This window comes from Carcharodon carcharias, chromosome 14, assembly GCF_017639515.1.
Source record: "Carcharodon carcharias isolate sCarCar2 chromosome 14, sCarCar2.pri, whole genome shotgun sequence".
Lineage (NCBI taxonomy): Eukaryota > Metazoa > Chordata > Chondrichthyes > Lamniformes > Lamnidae > Carcharodon > Carcharodon carcharias.
The window spans coordinates 102,852,096-102,869,089 of record NC_054480.1 but is presented as its reverse complement, the minus strand read 5'-3'; the positions used below and the strand labels follow the sequence as shown (position 1 = coordinate 102,869,089).

The following is a 16,994-nucleotide window of genomic DNA, read 5'->3' as shown; positions in this document are numbered from 1 at the left end:
TACCATTTTGGATTTTCACTCATGCCTAGGATGTTTTAATGGGATAAGTTACATCCTGAGGACATTGGAAATCTGAATACTGATTCAGAGCCAGCTAATCTAGAAAAGCTAAGCACAAAACAGCATCCAGGCAAACTAATTAATTTTCCAGAAAAAAATGTATTTTTACAGCACCTTTCATGACCTCAAGATGCCCTAGAGTGCTTTACAGTCAATGAAATACCTTTGATGTACTGTAGTCACGGTTTTAATGTAGGGTGCACAGTAACCAGTTTGTGCACTGCAAGGTGTATATGACCAGACAATATATTTCAATGGTATTGGATAAGGGATAAATGTTAGCCATGATCTTGGGAAGATCTCTCCCTCTCTTCTTCAAAATAGTGTCATGAATCTTATATGTGCATCAGAGGGGGCAGATGGGATCTCAGTTTAACATCTTATCTGAAAGACAATATCTGACAGTGTAGCACTCCCTCAGTACTGCACTGGAGTGTCAACATAGAGTTTGCACTCAAATTCCTGGAGTTGGACTTGACCACATGATTCTTGACTCAGAGATGAGAGTGCTATCATGGAGCCATATCTATGGGGGAGGTGATGGTATTGTCACTGGGCTAGTATTCCAGAGACCCAGGGTAAAGGTCTGAACACCTGAGTTCGAATCCTACCACAGCAGAAATATGGAATTAAAACTCTGATGACAATGAAACCATTGCTGATTGTTGGAAAAACCCATCTGGTTCACTAATGTCCTTTAGGTAAGGAAATCTGCTGTCCTTACCTGGTCTGACTCCAGACCCACAGCAATGTGGTTGATTCTTAAATGCCCTCTGAACAAGGGAAAATAGTGATGGGCAATAAATGCTGGTCTAGCCAGTGTCGCCCACATCCCATGAATGAATTTTTAAAAATTCTAGAATGTTTTGTTCATCTGTGACACAAGCACTTACTTCACTTCCAAATGGTAGTGTGCAGTCTATTTTAAACCCCCTATGCTCATTCTTTTCCTCTCCCTACATGTTAAGGTAAACTTTAATAACGTTTGGCCACTGGCCCTATTCATCAACCAAATGGGCATATGTAATGTGTAAGCCTAGTCGGTGAGGGTGGTTCTCACATGAATATATGAAAAGGCCACCTTGTTCTTCAAACTCACACCATTGAGGCATTGTGAGGCCTCATACATTATCAACCTGCCCTTCAATTACCTGGGAGGGCAAAGAAGACAAGCACATTTTGGAAACAAACTCCGGGAAATGACCCTCTGACTTCCCTAGACCAATCAAGCAGAGTTCCAGCCCCATAAATCCCAGTTAACCTGCAACTTCCCTGATTGACCAGAAATGAGACCTCACTTTCATGATCAGCTCCCCTTCTCAAGGGCTGCTGGGAATCTAAATTTCTTTGCCTTTCTACCTCTCTCTCTCTTCTTCTTTGAGTTGCTCCTTAAAACCTAACTCTCTAATCAAGCTTTTGGCCACCTGTCCTAATACCTCCTATGTGGTTCAATGTCAAATTTTGTTTGATAATCACTCCTGTGAAGCACCTTGGGATATTTTACTATGTGAAAGGTGCTATATAAATGCAAGTTCTGTAGTAGTCAGATAGAATGAACTAAAATCAGAGACCGACATCAAATATTTTTTTTATTTGTTCGTCAACAGAATGTGGGCATCACTGGCTGGGCCAGCATTTATTGCCCATCGCTAATTGCCTCTGAGAAGGTGGTGGTGAGCTGCCTTCTTGAACCGCTGCAGTTCATGTGGTTTAGATACACCTACAATGCTGTTAGGGAGGGAGTTCCAGGATTTTTACCCAGCGACAGCGAAGGAATGGCGATATAGTTCCAAGGTAGCATGGTGTGTGGCTTGGACGGGAACCTGCAGGTGGTGACGTTTCCATACAGCTGCTGCCCTTGTTCTTCTAGTAGAGATCGTGGGTTTGGAAGGTGCTGTCGAAGAACCTCTGGTGAGTGCATCAGTGAGTGTTGCAGTGTGTCTTGTAAATAGTATACACTGCTGCCATCAGTGGTGCAGGGAGTGAATATTTAAGGTGGTGGATGGGGTGCCAATCAAGCCGGCTGTTTTCTCCTGGATGGTGTCGAGCTTCTTGAGTGTTGTTGGAGCTGCATTCATCCAGGCAACGGAGATGGTTCCGTCACGCTCCTGACTTGTGCCTTGTAGATGGTAGACAGGATTGAGGGAATCATGAAGTGAGTTATTTGCTGCATAATTCCCAGCCTCTGACCTGCCCTTGTAGCCACAGCATTTATCTGGTTAGTCCAGTTCAGTTTCTGGTCAATGGTAACCCCCAGGATATTGATAGTGGGTGATTCAGCAAATGGTAATGCTGTTGAATGTCAAGGGGAGATGGTTAGACTCTCTCTTGTTGGAGATGGTCATTGCCTGGCACTTGTGTGGCATGACTGTTACTTGCCACTTATCAGCCCAAACCTGAATGTTGTCCAGGTCTTGCTGCATTTGGACATAGTCTGCTTCAGTATCTGAGGAGTCACAAATGGTGCTGAACATCATGCAATCATCAGCGAACATCCCCACTTTTGACCTTATGTTGGAAGGAAGGTCATTGATGAAGCAGCTGAAGATAGTTGGGCCTAGGGCACAACCCTGAGGAACTCCTGCATTGATGTCCTGGAACTGAGATGATTGACCTCCAGACATCCACTAGATAAGACTTTGACCAGTGGAGCGATTTCACCCTGTTTCCCATTGACTTTGTTTTGTCAGGACTCTTGATGCCACACTTGGTCAAATGCTTTCTTGATGTCAAGGACAATCAGTCTTACCATCTCTTGAATTCAGATCTTTTGTCTATGTTTGGACAAAGGTTGCAATGAGGTCAGGAGCTGAGTGATCCTGGCAGAATGCAAACTGAACATTAGTGGGCAGGTTATTGCTGTGTAAATGTAAATGATTAATTATTTTGGATTTGTAAGATGTAATCTCAGAATCTCTCTTTATGGTTGTGATGAACAGTTGATCTGTTAGGGCCTCAGCCTTGCCCAAAATCACATAAGGGAGAATTCCTCAACCTGCCAGAACACAAGAGCATAAGAAATAAGAACAAGAGTAGGCCAAATGGCCCCTCAAGCCTGCTCATGCTGAACTGCTACATCAACACCACTTTCCCATCTTGTTCCTATACTTGTTGACTCTCTTAGTGCTCAAGACTCTATCAATCTCACCCTTAAATACACTCATCAACATAGCATCCAGAGCCCTCTAAAATAGGTAACTCTAAAGATTCACAGTTCTCTGAGTGAAGAAATTTCACCTAATCTTGATACTAAATTGCTGACCCTTTATCCTGACCCTAGGTCTATATTCTTGTAGTAATCTGATATGTAATATATCTTTAAGACATGTATAGCAATGTAAGGTCACATGATTTTAATACCCAATAGCAGAGTAGCGCGGGCTATCTCTGTGCAGAGCCTTGAGTTTATGAGTGAAGACAGAGTTTTATGTTACGAGCACACAAGTGTAGCTGCTGAGTTTAGTTTGTAAATAAACAGCCTGTGTTTATTCTAACAATGATCTCCTGATGTTCTCTGTCTCTGTACCAACTCTGTCACCCCAGTAAAAGCATGCAACCCAGATCCTTCAGCCCAACAAACCTAAGGATACTGGATCCAACAATTCTTCAGCACAAGGAAATATTCTCTCAGCATCTACCCTGTAAGCCCTCTAAGAATTTTATATATTTCAATGAAATCACCTCTCATTTTCCTAAACCAGGAAATATAGGCCTAGTGTACTCACAGGACAAACTCTTATGTTAGGAATCAATCTAGTGAACCTACACTGCATCTTACAAGGCAAGTATATCCTTCCTTAATTAAACAGACAGAACAGTGCATAGTGCTCCAGGTATGGTCTCACCAAAGGCCCTATATGATTGCAACAAGACTTCCTACTCTTATGCTCCAATACTCTTGTAATGAAGATTAAGATATCATTTTCCTTCCTAGATACTTACATGTTAACTTTCTGTGATTTGTGTAAAAAAAATCCCCAATTCCTCTGAAAACCAACATTTATTAGTCCTTCACCTTTCAACAAATATTCTGTTTTTCCATCCTTGCTATCGAAGTGAATAATTTCACACTTCTCCATCAGCCAATTTCTTGCCCAATCACTTAATGGGTCCACTTTTCAGCCTCTTTGAGTCCTCCTCACAGCTTACTTCCCCAGCTGGTTAAGTATATTCAGCATTATGCTGGGTCCTCTTATCTAACACATTGATATAAATTGTAATAAACTGAGGCCCAAGCACTGATCCTTGCAGCAATCCACTAGTAATTACCTGTCAACTTGAAAATTACCCGCTTATCCCTACTTTCTGTTTTCTATCAGTTAACCAATCCTCTATCCATTCTAATGTGCTATCCGAATCCCATGAGCCTTAACCTTGGAATGCAAGAACGCTTTACCAATATCTTTTATTTCCTATCTCCGCAAACCACACCACTGGGCTGATTTTTGGTTTTGTTCCCTTGGATTTGAGGTTAAAGATTGCATATTTTTTTCCTTCTGTAGATACCAGCAGATGGCCTGCCTCATGACCTGGACAGTGTGGAGCTCCTGGATCTCCTGTTTGACCAACAGGATGGGATTCTTCGCCATGAGGGCTTCCACGCAGATGACAGGGGGAGTGTAGAGAGCTGGGGGATTGCACAGCCGAGTGTAAGAAGCATCAAAATGTCAAGATGCCCTCGCGTACATGGAGGATATATTACGTGCAGAGTCACCCACACACACACAGGGCATCGTAACTCAGATTCTCACCATACATACAGGGAGTTGTAATCCCAAATAATTCCCACGCAAGGCATAGCAAAACTGACTCAACCCTTCAGAGGGCATCATAACCCCAGATCAACCCCTCACAGGGCAATGTAACCCCCAATTCAACCCCCACTCCCCCTCACATGTAAGGCATAGTAACCCTGACTCACCTACATGCAGAGAATCATAACTCTGGGTTGTCCTCACACACAGAGCACTGTAACCCCACAACATCCTCCCCAATTTCAGCTGGTAAAGTATTGGCGGAATTCAAGCTGTCACTAACCAAACCCTCTTTCGTTGCCACTCAGATCCACAATGGTAACAGCAATGAGGAGTTTCTGTCTTCGATCCTAGGTGAAACTGTCCCTGCCTCCCCACTCTGGTCCTCGGCTGGCAGTGACAGTGGGATATCTGAAGACCACCTCTCTGACCAGCTGGACAGTCCCCAGCACTGTGTGCCATCGAACAGCCCCCGGAACATCGAAGCGGTACACATTGAGCCGACCTTTCACCCTGGGCCAGAGTCCAGCTGCTGGGCCACTGGTCTGAGAGCTCCAGAGATGGATATCCCAGATGCGCAGATCTCCATCGGTTTTGGTAAGAATCTGTGTTTCCCTCTAACCGCAGTCTTCTGGGGGTTGGAGTGAATGGAAGGGGTTTGATGAGGAATTTCCACAATTTATTTTCTCCATCATTTCCCTGCAATCAGTCCTTATGTCTGTGAGAATGCAACATGCTGAGCATTTTGTTTGTGGAAGTTTAACACAAAGAAGTAATCGCATAGAATCAAACATGGAACTCTTTTAGTACAACTCTTTTCCTCTTGCCATATAATTTCATCCCTCCTGAAGATGAGAATTCTTCGGCACCTCACTCAAAGTATTGTTCTTTATCACAAAAATAAAAATACCTGGAAAAACTCAGCAGGTCTGGCAGCATCTGCGGAGAGGAACACAGTTAACGTTTCGAGTCCATATGACTCCTCAACAGAACTAAGTAAAAATAGAAAAGAGGTGAAAAATAAGCTGGTTTAAACGGGAGTGGGATAGGTAAAGCTGGATAGAGGGCCAGTGATAGTTGAAGATAACCAAAAGATGTCACAGACAAAAGGACAAAGAGGTGTTGAAGGTGGTGAAATTATCTAAGGAATGTGCCAATTAAGGGTAGAAAGCAGGACAAGCAAGGTGCAGATGGCCCTAGTAGGGGTGGGGTGGGGTGAAGGAATCGAAATAGGCTAAAAGGTAGAGATAAAACAATGGATGGAAGTACATTTAAAAATAATGGAAATAGGCGGGAAAAGAAAAATCTATATAAATTATTGGAAAAAAAAGGGGGGGGTTTCGGAAAGGGGGTGGGGATGGAGGAGAGAGTTCATGATCTAAAATTGTTGAACTCAATATTCAGTCCGGAAGGCTGTAAAGTGCCTAGTCGGAAGATGAGGTGCTGTTCCTCCAGTTTGTGTTGAGCTTCATTGGAACAATGCAGCAAGCCAAGGACGGACATGTGGGCATGAGAGCAGGGTGGAGTGATGAAATGGCAAGCGACAGTGAGGTCTGGGTAATGCTTGCTGACAGACCAAAGGTGTTCGGCAAAGCGGTCACCCAGTCTGCATTTGGTCTCTCCAATGTAGAGGAAACCGCATTGGGAGCAATGAATGCATTAGACTAAATTGAGAGAAGTGCAAGTGAAATGCTGCTTCACTTGAAAGGAGTGTTTGGGCCCTTGGACGGTGAGGAGAGGGGAAGTAAAGGGGCAGGTGTTGCACCTTCTGCGATTGCATGGGAAGGTGCCGTGGGAGGGGGTTGAGGTGTAGGGGGTGATGGAGGAGTGGACCAGGGTGTCCCAGAGGGAACAATCCCTGCAGAATGCCACCGTTGGGGGGGGGGGGGGGGGGGGGGGCTGTGAAGGGAAGATGTGTTTGGTGGTGGCATCATGCTTGAGTTGGCGGAAATGGCGGAGGATGATCCTTTGAATGTGGAGGCTGGTGGGGTGATAAGTGAGGACAAGGGGGACCCTATCATGTTTCTGGGAGGGAGAGGAAGGTGTGAGGCCGGATGCACGGGAGATGGGCTGGACACAGTTGAGCGCCCTGTCAACCACCGTGGGTGGAAAACATCAGTTAAGGAAGAAGGAAGATATGTCAGAGGAACTGTTTTTGAAAGTGGCATCATCAGAACAGATGCAACAGAGGCGAAGGAACTGAGAGAATGTGATGGAGTCCTTACAGGAAGCGGGGTGTGAGGAGCTGTAGTCAAGGTAGCTGTGGGAGTCGGTAGGCTTGTAATGGATATTGGTGGACAGTCCATCACCAGAAATTGAGACAGAGAGGTCAAGGAAGGGAAGGGAAGTGTCAGAGATGGACCATGTGAAAATGATGGAGAGGTGGAAATTGGAAGCAAAATTAATAAATTTTTCGAGGTCCAGAAGGGGGCATGAAGCAGCACCGAAGCAATCATCAATGTACCGGAAAAAGAGTTGTGGGAGGGGGCCAGAATAGGACTGGAACAAGGAATGTTCCACATAACCCATAAAGAGACAGGCATAACAGGGGTCCATGCGGGTAACGATAGCCACACCTTCTATTTGGAGGAAGTGAGAGGAGTTTAAGGAGAAATTGTTCAGTGTGAGAACAAGTTCAGCCAGACAGAGGAGAGTAGTGGTGGATGGGGGTTGTTCGGGCCTCTGTTCAAGGAAGAAGTGGAGAGGCATCAGACCATCCTGGTAGTGGATGGAGGTGTAGAGGGATTGGACGTCCATGGTGAAGAGGAGGCGGTTGGGGCCAGGGAACTGGAAATTGTTGATATGATGTAGGGTGTCAGAGGAATCATGGATGTAGGTGGGAAGGGACTGGACAAGGGGAGAGAGAATGGAGTCAAGATAGCAAGAAATGAGTTCTGTGGAGCAGGAACAGGCTGACACAATTGGTCTGCCGGGACAGTCCTGTTTGTGGATTTTGGGTAGGAGGTAGAAGCGGGCCGTCCGAGGTAGGGCGACTATCAGATTGGAAGCTGTGGAAGGAAGATCTTCAGAGGAGATGAGGTCAGCAACAGTCCTGGAAACAATTGTTCTTCATGCTTGAGTTCAGGCAGCTGATGTCTACAGGCTGTTTGGGCATCACAGAGAAATCCGATCCCTATCATCATCAGCTCCCCACATTCATACTTCTCAGCAGATGTCATGGGAAGGCACATGGGAGTGGGCATCCTGGCTGATCTCCCCTCCCAAGATAAGAGGGAACAAGCCTAATTGTGGTGTCCAACTGCTGTTGCCAGGAGGGATAGGGAATTCCTGACCAAGGTTCAAAGCTCATGTTGGATTGCTTCATGATTTTGCAATCAACCAAAGTACTTTACACAATAGATTACAGGTGCAACAGCCATCTTCTGCCAGCAGAAGGTGTTATCCATGACCCACTGGTAGCAATCTCATCTCTGAGTCAGAAGGTTGCTCAAGTCTCAGTCCAGAGGCTTGAGCAGATAATCTAGGCTCACACTCCAGTGCTGTATTGAGGGAAAGCTGCACTGCACTTTTGAATGAAACGTTAAACCAATCTGGTAGATGTAAAAAGTCTCATAGCCCGACTTGAAGAAGAGTGGAGGAGTTCTCCCTGGTGTTCAGCAAATATTTATCCCTCTACCGACATCACTCCTTATCTCATTGCTGTTTGTACAAGTTTGCTGTGCACAATTTGGCTGCTCTGTCTCTCACATAATAACAAGTACTTCATTGGCTGTAGTGTTTTGGGACATCCTGAGGTTGCGAAAGGCAACTTGGGGAGCTGCTCCTGATTTTGCTCTTAGACGCAGTATGGGGAAAACATCAAAGCATTCGAAACAATTGAACAAAAGGTGACAGGTCCAATATCCTGTAACTCTACCTTACCTCAAAATGACCATTAGGTGGAAGCAGATATACATTTCACTAAATATTTCCACTCAAGAATGAATGACGAAAGCAGTCAAGTTAGACAACAGAAATGTGAGAAATATCAATTCTGGTTTTTATTAGAGTTGTTAATTGTTTTGATCTGGAGTCACAAAAATTATAGCACAAAAGGCCATTTAGTGCATTGGGCCTGTAGTAGTGCTAATTCTTTAATAAATCATAAAATGGTTACAGCACAGAAGGAAGCCAATCAGCCCATTGTGTCTGTGCTAGCCCTCTGCAGGAACAATTCACCTGAAACCAGTTTTAGCCAGTACGTAGCAAACTAAACAAGAGAAGGGACAGTTTTGCATTTAGTTTTAGGGAAGCTGGGCAGCTGGAAGGGGTATCAGGGGGAGATCATTTTAGTGTTGGTAATCATAATTCAGTCAGATTTAGAGTAGTTATGGAAAAGATTAAAGATAGAAACATGGAAACATAGAAGCACAGAAGGAAGCCATTCAATCCATCATGCCTGTGCCAGCTGGAAAACAGCTTTTTTTTATTCATTCTTATTCATTGAGGGATGTGAGCATCACTGGCTAGGCCAGCATTTATTGCCCATCCCTAATTGCCCACGAGTAGGCGGTGGGCAAGATTTTAATCCAGTGACAGTGAAGGAATGGCGATATATTTCCAAGTCAGGATGGCAATTGGCTTGGAGGGGAACCTCCACTAATCTAATCCCACCTTCCAGCCCTGAGTCCACAGTTCTATAGGTTATGGCAACTCGATGCATTTTTTGAATATATAGAAGAATTTTGCCTCTACCACCCTTTCAACCTGTGAGTTTCAAACCTTCACCACTGTCTGGGTGAAAAAAAAACCTTCTTAGCCCCTTTCTAATCCTTTTATCAGTTACTCTAAATCTGTGCCCCCGATTATTGTACTCGCTGCTAACAGAAATAGGTCCTTCCTATCCACTCTATCATTTTATACATTTCAATTAAATCTCCCCTCAGCCTCCTCTGTTCCAAAGAAAAGAACCCTCACCATGCGACCTTCCATCATGGCTAAAAATCTCCACTCCACACCACCAGGTAATATCCTTGTAAATCTCCTCTGTGACTTCACTGGTGTTTCTTTTATTCTTTCATGGGATGTGGGCATCACTGGCAAGGCCAGCATTTGTTTACCATCCCTAATTGCTCTTGAACTGACTGGCTTGCTAGGCCATTATACCCCCATAAAAGTGATCCCATCCTTGCTGTAATGGGGTGACCAAGCATCACCCTGGGTCTCTGGAATACCACTGACAACCACGCAACCACCTCTTAAGAGGTAAAGTATAAATGCAAGTCTTTCTTTCTATTTCAAATGTTACGACCAGTCCCTGGGCGAGGTTCCGCCAATTTGTTATAATCCCCGACGAGATACTCCAAATTATTATGCTCCCAGCTGAGGAGGGATGAACTGGCTCCCCTTCTTTATTCAGCCCACTCGATTGGTTGCAACAAGGTTAATTTGAAAAGGATCCCTTCCCTTGTGGATACCTTTCCCCAGTCCAAATGTATTAATGTTTTAAAAAGGGCCAATTTAACCAAGCTTTCTTGAGTCAAAGAAAGAGTGAGCTTATTCGTTACTAAAACGTGAGAAAAAATAATAAAAATGCAACACACATATATACAGATTAGAAATGAGAAGTGAGTCCATAAGACGTAGGAGCAGAAATAGGTCATTCGGCCCATCGATTCTGCTTTGCCGTTTAATGAGATCATGGCTGATTTTATAATCCTCAACTCCACTTTCCTGCCTTTCCCACATAACCCTTGATTCCCTTACTGATTAAAAATCTGTCTATCTCAGCCTTGAATATACTTAACGACCCAGCCTCTACAGTAAAGAATTCCACAAATTGACTATCACCACCTTGAATATACTTAATAACCCAGTTCTACAGCCCTCAGCAATAAAGAATTCCACAGACTAACTACCCTCTGAGAGATGAAATTCCTCCTCATCTCTGTGTTAAATGGGCAACCCCTTACTCTGAGATTATGCCGTCTGTTCCTGGACTCTCCTACAAGGGGAAACAACCTCTCAGCATCTACCCTGTCAAGCTCCCTAAGAATCTTATATGTTTCAATAAGGTCGCCTCTCATTCTTCTAAACTCCAATGAGTACAGGCCCAACCTATTCAACCTCTCCTCATAAGAAAATCCCTCCATACCCAGGATCAACCTAGTGAACCTTCTCTGGACTGCCTCCAATGCCAGTACATCTTTCCTTAGATAAGGGGGCCAATGCTGTTCACAGTATTCTAGGTGTAGTCTACCTAGTGCCTTGTATAGTTTTAGCAAGACTTCCCTATTTTTATTCCCTTTGAAATAAAGGCCAACATTCCATTTGCCTTCCCTATTACCTGTTGAACTTGCGTGTTAGCTTTTTGGGATTCATGCACAAGGACTCCCAAATCCTTCTGTGCTACAGCCTCTGCAGTATTTCTCCATTTAAATAATATTCAGCTCTTCTATTCTTCCTGCCAAAGTGCAGAACCTCACATAGTCCCACATTATATTCCATCTGCCACTTTTTTGCCCACTCACTTAACCTGTCTATATTCCTCTGTAGACTCCTTATGTCATCCTTACCACTTACCTTCCCACCTATTTTTGTATCATCCACAAATTTGGCAATAGTACATTCACTTCCCTCATTGAAGTCATTAATATATAATGTAAATAATTGAGGCCTCAACACTGATCCCTGTGGCATTCCACTAGTTACAGGTTACCATCCTGAAAATGCCCGTTATCCCAACTTTCTGTCTTCTATTAGTTAGCTAATCCTCTGTCCATGCTAATATATTACCCCCAGCACCATGGGTTCTTACCTTATTAAGTAGCCTTATGTGCGGTACCCACGTTCAAAGCCTTTTGGAAATCCAAATATGTTACATGTACAGGTTCCCCTTTATCTATCCTGCTAGTTACCTCCTCAAAGAATTCTAATAAATTTGTCAGGCATGAGTCTAAAAATAAAGGTTAAAAAAATATACAAATCAGTCTTTGGCTTGTCCTTGAGGAGTAGATGACGAAACATTGCGGCCATTAATTTGGGTGATTCCAGTAGAGCTGACTTTGGCAGTTGAGCAGTGGGTTTGGAAATTCTTGGTTCTGCAGGTTAGTTGAAAGGAGTTGTCCTGCTTTTTCAACAGAAGCTTTGCTGACTTGTGACTAGCCTCCAGAAATCAGAGAGAGAAGACTTTTTTACAGGGATGCCTAGTTGATGTTCTTCACTGTTACCTTCACAGCACACCCTTCACACACCAGGCCTGGAACCACCAAAACTAGCACACAGAGCCCAGGGCTGCAGTTGGCTTTTAACCCCTTTGCTTGTGTATTCCTGAAAGGGAAAAAACAAACATGTCTTTTGGCCAGAGAATGCTTTCTTTCAACTCACATCATGTCCACAGCCTGGGATATAACTCACAGGAGATGGTTGCTGCTGAGGTGGTAATCAGCCTTCATTATCTCCGCAACCACAGGAAATTACAGTTCAGTTTTTGCATTGCATCTTTTCATTTGAAGTGTCTCTATATGAAGTGGGACTTGACATCTTTTTAGGTGCGACATTCCATTCTCTGAACTAGTTGGTCAAGTGTAATTCACATAGAAAAGCCATGAAAAGTGGTTACTTTTCAGCATGTTCTTTTTAGGAAAACACATCTTACTTAAAAGTTCACTATGTCCTCAAGTAATTTGGGGCTATGATCCATGGTCATGACACAAATAATAGAATTACATATAATATACAACACAGAAATGGGTCATTTAGTCTATGCCAGTGTTTATGTTCCACTCAAGCCTTCTCCCATCCTTCCTTATGTAACACTATCAGCTGAGCTCTCTATTTAGCATCTACACTATCTACCTCAGTCACTCCCTGTGGTAGCGAGTTCCACAATTTCATTGCTCTCTGAGTAAAGCAGTTTCTTCTGAATTCCATATTTCATTTCTTGGTGACTAGCTTATATTGATGGCCTTTGGTTTTGCTCTTCCCCACAACTAGGGACACTGTCTCTATATCTACTCAATCAAACCTTTCATAATTTAAAAAACTTCTATTAAACCACTTCTCAGCTTTCTCTTTTCAAGAGAGAAGAATCTCAGCCTGTTCATTGTTTCTTGATAGGTTTAACCTCACAGTTCTAGTATTATCCTTGTCAATCCTTTTCATCCTCTCAGTGCTTTTATGTCCTGTTTATAATATGGCAACCAGAACTGCATATGTGGAGCTGGATTTTATGTTCCACTAGAAGCAGGTTGGGGGTGGGGAGTGTAAAATTGACCACAATGCCAAGGGTACGCGCTTTCCTCACTTACCTTGGTGCCCAGCTCCAGCAACGGTCTCTGTTGGGGACAGGGTAATATCCCAGCAGTGGCCACCATTCCCAGTGGCACTGCTAGGACCACAGAGTGGCCAGCAGCGCTTGGAAACATGACTTCCTTCCCAAATCAATTAATGATCTGCTAATTATTAAATTGCACTGGGGCAAGGCATTGGAGCAGGGGAGAAGAAGATGAGGACCCCAGCCAAGCGTGAAAACCCAGCCCATTATTCCAAGTGTGATCTAGCCAAGGTTTGATATAAGGTCAGAAGTGAGGATGTTCGCTGATGATTGCACACTTTTCAGCATCATTCGTGACTCTTCAGATACTGAAGCTGTCTATGTCCAAATGCAGCAGGACCTGGACAATATCCAAGCTTGGGCTGACAAGTGGCAAGTAACATTCGCGCCACACAAGTGTCAGGCAATGACCATCTTCAATAAGAGAGAATCCAACCATTGCTCCTTGATGTTCAATGGCTTTACCATCACTGAATCCCCCACTATCAACATCCTGAGGGGGTTACCATTGATCAAAACTGAACTGGACCAGCCATATAAATATTATGGCTACAAGAGCAGGTCAGAGGCTAGGAATCCTGCGGTGAGTAACTCACCTTCTATCTCCCCAAAGCCTGTCCACCATCTACAAGGCACAAGTCAGGAGTGTGATGGAATACTCCCCATCAAGTGCAGCTCCCACAACACTCAAGAAGCTTGACACCATCCAGGATAAATCAGCCTGCTTGATTGACACCACCTCCACAAACATTCACACCCTCCATCACCGATGCACAATGGCAGCAGTGTGTACCATCTACAAGATGCACTGCAGGAATTCACCAAGCCTCCTTCAACAGCACCTTCCAAACCCATGACTACTGCCATCTAGAGGGACATGGGCAGCAGATAGATGGGATCACCACCACCAGGAAGATCCCACCCAAGTCACTTACCATCCTGACTTGGAAATATATTGCCGTTCCTTCAATGTAGCTGGATCAAAACCTAAAACTCCCTTCCTAACGGCACTGTGGGTGCACCTATACCACATGGCCCACAGTGGCACACCACCACCCTCTCGAGGACAATTTGGGATGAGAAACATATGCTGGCCTTACCAGTGACACTCACATCTCATATAAGAATAAAACAGAATACATCTGCTACAGTACCCTAACCTAGTTTTTCTGTTACCTAAATTTAACAACACAACAATAAATTGTAATTATTTAGTGCCTTTAACGCAATAAAGTCTCCCAAGGTGCTTTAAAATTCTTAAGGGGCTAGACAGTGCAGATGCAGGAAGGATGTTTTCCCTGGCTTGGGATCTAGAACCAGGGGACACAGTCACAGAGAAGAGGTAGGCCATGTAGGACTGAGATAAGGAGGAATTTCTTCACTCAGAGGGTAGTGAATCTTTGGAATTCTCTACCCCAGAGGGTTGTGGAAGCTCAATTATTAAGCATGTTCAGGACAGAGATCGATAGGTTTCTAGATACTAATGATGTCAGGGGATATGGGGATAGCGTGGGAAAATGGTGTTGAGGTAGATGATCAGCATTGAGCTAGTTGAATGGCGGAGCAGCCTTGAGGGACTGAATGGCCTTTCTCCTGCTCCTATGTTCCTATGATCACAGGAGCATTAGAATACAAAATTTGACACCGAGCCAAATAAGCGGGTCTTAGGTCATCTAAGGAACATCTTAAAAGAGTAAAACATTCAATGAGTGTGAACAAGGTTTGAGAGATGCTGAATGTCTATCAGGCAACTGTAATTACAGGTGGAATCAAAACACAAAGGGAATTTCAGTGGAACCCATGGAATAATTTGGAGTGGGAGATAGTGTTGTGGAAGGAGATGTGGCTGTGAAAGAGAGAGTTTTGGTAGATAGCTAATCAAACGCAAGAAGGGAGATAGAAAAAGAATTCAATGGGGTTGGTCAAGCAGAATTTTCCTTTTTGAAATCTGGACGTTCATTTCAGTGAGGAGACAGTGGTGCTGTGATAATGCCATAGTAATCCAGAAGGCTAGGCTAATGCTCTGGAGACATGGGTTCAAATCTCACCAGGGGCAGTGGGTGGGATTTAAATACAATGAATAAATTTGGAATTGAAAGCTGTTCTCGGTAATAGTGACCATGAAACTATTATCAATTATTGTAAAAGCCCATCTGTTTCACTAATGTCTTTTAGGAAGAAAATCTGCTTACCTTACCTGCTCTGGCCTGCATGTGACTCCAGACCGACAGCAATGTGATTGACTCTTAAATGCCCTCTGAAATGGCCTAGCAACCTGCTCAGGTGTAGCAACTAAGATGGTCAACAAATGCTGGCCTTGCCAATGATGCCTTCATCCCACAAAAAATATATATTTTTTTGATTTCTAGATGTTTTTCTATTTTCTCATTCAGTAAAGATTCCATTATTATTGTACTGCTTATGCTATGTTGACTGATCTGTAGTTCCCTGGACTTATTCTATATCCCCTCTTAAATATAGGTATAATGTTAGCTATCTACCAGTAAGCTGGCATTACACCTTTTTCTAATGGATAATTAAATTCAGTATGCCTCTAGTGCCACTGCTATCTCTTCTCTAGGTTATTTTAAAATGCATGGTTCAATCGTTTCTGGACCAGGGATTTTATCCTCTTTTCATTGGATTAGGTTATTTCATTCTTCATTTCATTTGTATCTGTAGAGCTACTGTAAATGGAGCTTTGGAAGCCTATCACCCTCTTGGGATTGCATACTGCACCACCAGCTGCTTCCTACATGGCCTGTGTGGCACACCATCTTGAGAAAGGCATTTGTTCGTGTTGCTGTCCCCTGTGAGCACTGGAAGCAAGTGAAATGGTGATATCATGATATCACACAGCACAGCAGCTAATGTGATACCCATTTTCCAAAGCTAGGGCCAAGCAGGTCCATTCAAAGAATTTGAATGTCACTCAACAAAGTTGAAGCATTAAGTTGAAGGAGGGACCCAGTACTAGTGTTATTAAAAGGGTCAGGCATCCAAATTGCAGTTAAAGTCATTTTGGAGAACTGTGTGAAAGAGCTCAGGAGTGTTTTTGGAGATGTTGTGGTGAGTTCCTGGATTTGGCAGGGAGTCCTGTTGCATCCTCACAGGGAGGCAGAAGGGTCGGTGGCTGCAACAGCTATGGGGACAGGAGTGCCTCTGGGTCTCTAGCACAATAGGGAGATAGATCAAAGGCTGTGGAGGGGGCAAGCACTGCGCGATGCCCTCTGCCAACTTGGAACTGAACCCCTCCATGGTCCTTGATAGTGACAGGAGGCTATCTGTTAGGCCAGCCAATGCAACTAACACAGTGTGCATGCCCATCAGCACGTTCCTGTCTGCTGTCCTATTGAGGTCCCCATCTGAGTCTCATTGAGCAGAACTTGTCCATGACCTCACCCTCTGATTAGCTGGCAAAATAATTATCCTTTCACCCTGGCCTGGTTGCAGCCCACTCATGCCCGGTGACTCACCACATGTTAATCCCAACTCCTTACTAACCCCACTGTGTGCAGTGCCTGTATTTGGGCTGGTGACTGCAAGTGTCAGATCAAGTGACAGGGCCTTTTCAGCACTGACTCTCTCTTCCCCCTGAAGCTGTAGTGGCTGGGCAGGTGGCAGTTTTTGAGTGTCTGAGTGCAGAAAATCAGAAAGGTAAATGTTGGAGTGAGAGTAGAGTGGGGTGGTGGGTGGGAAGCAAGAGATTCATGTTCACACCATCAGCAGCTTGGACATCATGCCAGATAGCAGGATGAAGGTGAGCTGAGAATTGAGAAGGGGCAAAAGGCAAGAAGATACTATCATCCTCAATATTCTCAGATAACACGGGCTCTGTCAACATCAGTTCCATGATGTGGAGAACCATCTCCTCCATAGGGCTCATGAGATGAACGTGCTCTTGT

At 44.1% G+C, this 16,994-nt stretch overlaps 1 protein-coding gene across 1 annotated transcript in view; it reads left to right on the top strand.

Moving 5' to 3' along the window:
• Positions 1-16,994, top strand: part of LOC121287569 (cyclic AMP-responsive element-binding protein 3-like protein 3) — a 61,867-nt gene that overhangs the window by 24,443 nt on the left and 20,430 nt on the right. Inside the window, exons 3-4 of the mRNA XM_041205500.1 lie at positions 4,563-4,709; positions 5,123-5,411. Of these exons, the coding sequence (XP_041061434.1) occupies positions 4,563-4,709; positions 5,123-5,411 (436 nt within the window). The remainder of the gene's footprint in view (positions 1-4,562; positions 4,710-5,122; positions 5,412-16,994) is intronic.